The sequence below is a fragment of the Piliocolobus tephrosceles genome, chromosome 10 (assembly GCF_002776525.5).
Source record: "Piliocolobus tephrosceles isolate RC106 chromosome 10, ASM277652v3, whole genome shotgun sequence".
NCBI lineage: Eukaryota > Metazoa > Chordata > Mammalia > Primates > Cercopithecidae > Piliocolobus > Piliocolobus tephrosceles.
Genome location: NC_045443.1, coordinates 51,187,780 through 51,193,345, shown reverse-complemented (window position 1 = coordinate 51,193,345; position 5,566 = coordinate 51,187,780). Strand labels below are relative to the sequence as shown.

The 5,566-nt window shown below is 54.6% G+C and overlaps 1 protein-coding gene across 1 annotated transcript; it reads right to left on the bottom strand.

The window, feature by feature from the left end:
* Nucleotides 1-361: 361 nt before the first annotated feature.
* HOXC8 (homeobox C8) lies at nucleotides 362-3,008 on the bottom strand. Its single transcript, XM_023210918.2, has 2 exons — nucleotides 2,397-3,008; nucleotides 362-1,035 (listed from the first exon to the last, which is right to left on the bottom strand). The coding sequence occupies exons 1-2, from the start codon at nucleotides 2,830-2,832 to the stop codon at nucleotides 743-745; spliced, it is 729 nt and encodes a 242-aa protein (XP_023066686.1). The 5' UTR covers nucleotides 2,833-3,008; the 3' UTR covers nucleotides 362-742.
* Between the last annotated feature and the right edge of the window lie 2,558 nt (nucleotides 3,009-5,566).

Below are 5,566 nucleotides of genomic sequence, written 5' to 3'. Positions count from 1 at the left end.
CATGGGCCCGAGTGACCATGGGATGGTTAGGTAGGATTTTAGAGGCGACTGCAGGCTCCTATCTCCCCTTCTGGAAATGTGGGGAGGGGAGAGACCCACATCTCCTTCAGGTTTCCATCAGGTTCCTAGAGAAAGTCAAGGGGGGTTTTCTAAGCAGGGAGCCCTGGGGAGGGGGAGGGGATATTCCTTGCTTTTTTCCTTATTTCTTTACATTTGTCTTCCTTTCCTTCCTTTCCTTTCTTCATTTTTTTCTGTCCTTTCCTTTTTTAAAAAGTACATCTATACATCTAGTACACTAGCCTTAGCATAAAAACAAAACCACAAGTTCTCTTCTGCATTTCAAGGGGGCTGCCCTCTAAAATAAATACCAGAGAAGCAGGGAGGTGGGAGTGTGGCAAAAGACAGACCCAGGAGCACAGAGACCAGGTCTCAGACCTTAAAATCCAGGAAGGACTCAGAAGGGTGGGGGCAGGGACAAGTGTGTGTGGGGCAAGGAGTGAGACAGAGAGTCCGAACTTTTCGCTGTGTCTCGGTCTCCCCCCTCCAGCCCCCAAACAAATAAAGAAGGGGGAAGTCCAAAGGTAATAAAACCAGAGCTGCAAGTATCTGACAGGTAGTTAGAGTTGTGAGTGTCATTCCATTCTCTATAAAAGCAAATGACAGTCGTAAACTTCTCAATTTATCTGCTACCATAAAACGAAACTTCAAGGGAGTTGCTAAAGGGGGGGTCTCTCTTTTTTGCTTAGTCCTTGTTTTCTTCCTTTTCCTCCTCTTCTTTCTCCTCTTCCTCATTTCCTTCTTCCTCCACCTTTTCCTCATCTCGGGCTCCCGGCAGTTTATCCTTGTTGTTCTCCTTTTTCCACTTCATCCTTCGGTTCTGGAACCAGATCTTCACTTGTCTCTCGGTCAGTCCCAGGGCATGAGAGACTTCAATCCGACGCTTTCGTGTCAAATAAGGATTAAAGAGAAACTCCTTTTCTAGTTCCAAGGTCTGATACCGGCTGTAAGTTTGCCGTCCACTGCGCCTCCCCGGAGCTGGACAGAAGAAAACCCCAGTCTGGTTACATTTGGGTGGGGGCTCGGTTTTCCCTCGCCACTCTTCCTCCTCTAAACTCTCCTCTCTGATGTCCTCAGTTCCCCTCCCCTCTATGGAAAAGGCTAGAGCAGAAGGCAGACAAGGGCAGGGAAGTTGGGGGATTGTTTTGGTTTGGCTTCACCTTGGGAGGTGGGGTGGGGGTGGGGACTGGGGTCTGTTTGGAAACTGGGGCCTTTCAGGGGCTGGGGGAGACCTGTAGAATCCCCCCCACCAGGCCTGTAATTCTAGGAAGTGGCCTTTGCAGCTTTGTTTACAAGTGCAGCATGGCATTTAGTGAGCAAGGCTGGGGACGGAGTGCTTCCAAAAGAAAGGAAAAAAAGCTGTGGGTAAAGAAGAGGGGTTCTGCCCACTGCCCTTTCCTTGTCTCTCTCTGCCTAATGCTTTTCCAATATGAAAAATAATTGATCTGCTGGAATGTATCACCGCTCCGCCTGATTGCTAACTGGAGACCAGCAAATAAATCATGGGCCATCCCCGCGGGAACTTGTCGCTTTATCGCTTCCCCCTGTACTTCGAAATTGGGCCATGAGGGGCCACCCCTGGAGGGGCTCATGACCTGAGCTACTCTGCAGGTCTCAGGGAGACCCCACAAGTCCTTGATTGGGGGGCTGGCTAGGGTTTTCTGGAGCTCAGGGACCCCTAATCTCCATGGCCCCTCTCCTTTTGAGCATTCTTTTTTGCCCCCTCCTCTCAGGCTCCCCTGTCTTCTCCCAACTGGGGGAAGTACAGAAAAGTTGGGGTACTGGCCCTCAGGCTGTTTCTCTGAGAGGAGGCTGTGGGTGCCCTAGACAGCCAGAGAGCCTCTCCTTTGAGTCTCACCACTCTCTGGCTAGGGCAGAGAAACAGGGGTCTCCCTTTGCCCCAAGACAGCCTGGCCACTGTCCTGGACTCCAGGCTCCCTGCCTCTGGAGAAACTGGTTCGTTCCAAAGGCTGACAATCTCAGGGTACTCAGGGTACCATTCCCAGCCACCTCCCCAACTTTGACTTTAACGACGGGGAGTGGGAGAGTCAGAGAAAGACAGACAGACAGAGATGGAGAAAACGATTTTTAACCCTTTGTAGCCACACACCAGCTTTCCCCCACCTTCACCCCAATCCCCTAAATGTTCTAGGCACCCCCTCCCTGCCCCGCCCCAGCGGAGCCTTCCCAACCTCGAGAAACCCACCCAGGCACGGGGGTGGGGCGGGAGAGACCCCAAAGCCAGGAGAAAAAGCGAGGGCAGACAAAAAGGAGGCGAGGGAGGGGGGGAAAACCCCGGAGCGCGGGAGACCAAGGGGGAAAGAGAAAAGGCTTCTCACCGTGGGGTCTCATCCATGGAAACATGAGGCTGGGAGACGAGTTTTGATTTAAGTGGCCTTGTCCTTCGCTACTGTTAGTGTTGGCGGAGGATTTACAGTCGGGATATTGCACCACGCTCGCCTCTTGCTGAGCCCCATAAAGGGACTGTCTGGGGAGCGCCTCGTAGCCATAGAATTTGGAGGCGTCTCCGTGGCAGCTAAGCGAGCACGGGTTCTGCTGATAGCCTGAGTTGGAGATGCCGGAGGTGCCGTGGTGGAAGAAGTCTTGGACATGGTGCGAAGCGTGCTGGAAGCCGGGCGCCGAGCCGCCGGGCCCGTACACCAGCGCATGGCTCCTGCCCACGCTCTGAGGGAACCGGCAGTCGTAATAGGCCGGTTCCAGGGACTCGCCGCCTTTGTATTTGGAGAACAGGGGGTTGACGAAGTAGGAGCTCATGCTGGGTACATGAAAACCCGCGGCCCCCTCCCCTCTGGCTCGCGACTACTCCGCCCGGTACCCCCGAAACTCCCCCTCCCCCCGGGACCAAACCCCAGGCCGGCTGGCTCCCCGGGACTGGGCTGGGCTGGGCTGGTGGGCTGGGGGCTGGGCAGGTTGGGGGGCGCCTCGGTGCTGAGCTCGGCCGGTTCAGCAGAGCTCCCGGGGCTGGGGCGCGGGCGGCGGCGGCGGGCGGCGAGCGGGCGGCGGCGGCGACGGCGCTCCTCACTGTCGGTAGGTAGAGCTCGCGCTCTCTCACTTAGCTCTTTCCTTTAACAGCCCAGGCGAATTCCTCAGACTCCCGGCGGTGGCGGCGCTTACACGCGATTCGCGTTCATCAATCCACGACATGAAGACAGGCGAGAGAGAGAGAGAGAGAGAGAGAGAGAGAGAGGGGGGGAGGGGGGGTGCGGGGCTGGGGGGACCTGGAGGAAGGGGAGGGGAGGAGAGGGGGAGGGATGGGGGTGTGTGGTGTGTGAAGGGGGCTGGTGAGCCAGCCCCAGCTAATGGCTGGGGCCAGCTTTTCCAGGGTACGAATTTAGATGTGAAGGTGCCTCTCGCCCCCAACCTCGCTTCTCTTTTCCTTCTGCTCAGAGAGAGAGAGAGAGATACCTGAGCCAGCAGGTCAACCTAGGTTACCTCAACAGGTATAAGATCTCCAAGGGGATGAATACCTGCAAGCCAGAGCAGGGCCTCTAACCCAAAAGATGGGGTCCCTAGGGGGTCCCTAAGTCTGGAGACTTTGAGGAGGAACAAGCACATCATACCCCTAAATACTTCGGGCGTCAGACCCTCCATCCCCTGGCCCCTCTCCAGGGTCCAAATCTGTTCTGTCTTCTTCCTTGGATCCTGGAGACTCTCTTGCTACCTGCTATGGGTAGAGGAGAGGGTCAGAGGCGGTGGGGCTGGGGAAAACTCCATATACCCAGTCAGGGCCACACTGCCCTTTCAGACACCAGCCCCTGCATGGAGCAGGAAACCCAGGCAATGGCCACAAGCTTGGCTAGGGGCTCTGAGAGCAAAGCTGCTTATGGAGACTAAAAGGAAAGGGCAGCTGTGTGTCCCTGGCTTCTAGTTGGGCTGATTCAGGACATTTCTTCTTAGGAGACTATTTGCATCTGAGTTGAAGGGGACTGGAGCAGGCCTCTTACTTGTCCCCACATACCCCCATACCAGAGGAAATGCCAGTTCAGCTTGGTGGGGGCCCTGGCTTCACTGCAGCCCCCTCGTCCCCAGGCAGGCTGCCCAGGCCAGGATGTGGATGGAAACTGTCAACAGACACTCTTTAAATATTTATCCACACTTTCCCTGGAGGGTTCCCCCAACCCCAAGACTGAATACATTTAAGTTAATTCTAATGGATTAAAGAACCTTAGTCCATCAGCACCCTTCTCTGGCCATAAGTGTGTATAGTGATTTGGGCTTAACACAGATAGAGAGAAAAAGGGAGAAAGTGAGAATACATGCGTGTTGTGTGCATACAAATGAAAAAGATGAATAAGAATTATTTTTCCAGTCCTCTCCCTCACTAGTGTGTGAGGCTGTTACACCCAGGAAATCCTGGAGCACACTCAGGACACACACGCACTGTACGTGCTGCTTCTCACCCTGAGACACATCAAGTCCATGCTCAGTGTAAACTAGCACACACATGCCTGGAAGCATCCCTGCCACCTCATAGGCACTGTGCGCACATGTGCACACCCAGGCACACACGCACACATGCCTGACAAACACAGATGAATCTTTAGGTCTTTGCATTATGAAAACAAAATGCTACCTGTTTTTCTTCCACATCCTGGGGGTTTCAGGGTTGGATGAGGAAGGAGGTGGTTAGGCAACCAGATCTTTTCCTTCCTCATCCGGAGCCCAGCTCTGGAGATGGAAAAAGGAATGGCGGTTCAGGACAGGATGGTTTAGAGAAAATGAACACCTCCCCCCACCCAACCCAGTCCCTCTATTATCTAACTAATTGCTGGGGAAATGGCCACTCTCTGTCAAATTCCCAAAGGAGATTCACTGGTGCAGGCTCCTTCCAGGATCCCCTGCATTCAGGGAATCCCGCCCCCATATCAGGAGCTGCCCAAACTCTTAGACAGCCGCAACTCTGGCATTGAAGCAGCAGGAGGGAAGGGTCAGAAGAGGGCTGTGCCAGGGCCACAGGCCTCCCTAGGGTCCAGAACAGTGGGAGTCAGGACAGGGCGTCTCTACCCCTACCACAGCTCACTTCAGCTTTGGTTTCAGCCCTGCCTTTTCTGAGCCTGCTCTTCGGGTGCTGCGATGAACACAGTGGACTCTGGGCTCCCAGCATCTGGGTCACTGGAGACTGTCATAAATACTTTCTCTTCCCAGCCTGGAAAAAGGAGGCCCAGAGGGCTGGATCCGCTCTGGGGCCTGCGCCTTATCATTTAGGGGGTGGGGTGGGGGGATATTTCGACATTTTATGGTCCAGCGAAAACCCTGCCAGAGAGCTATTCTTTCGGGCCTTTGTGTCTTGGAATGCGACTGTCCCGAGTGTGCCGCCACCGCCGCCTGCCCGGAGAGCCCACCAGTCCCGCAACCCCTGGCCGGACTTGGTTTCCCCTTTTAGGGGTTCCTCGCCATTCTTTCATTTGTTTGTTTGCTTTCTTTTACACGTTATCTGGTTTATTTCGCTCCCCGAGCCTGGAAATAAAGGAACCGAAAGCAGCCATCC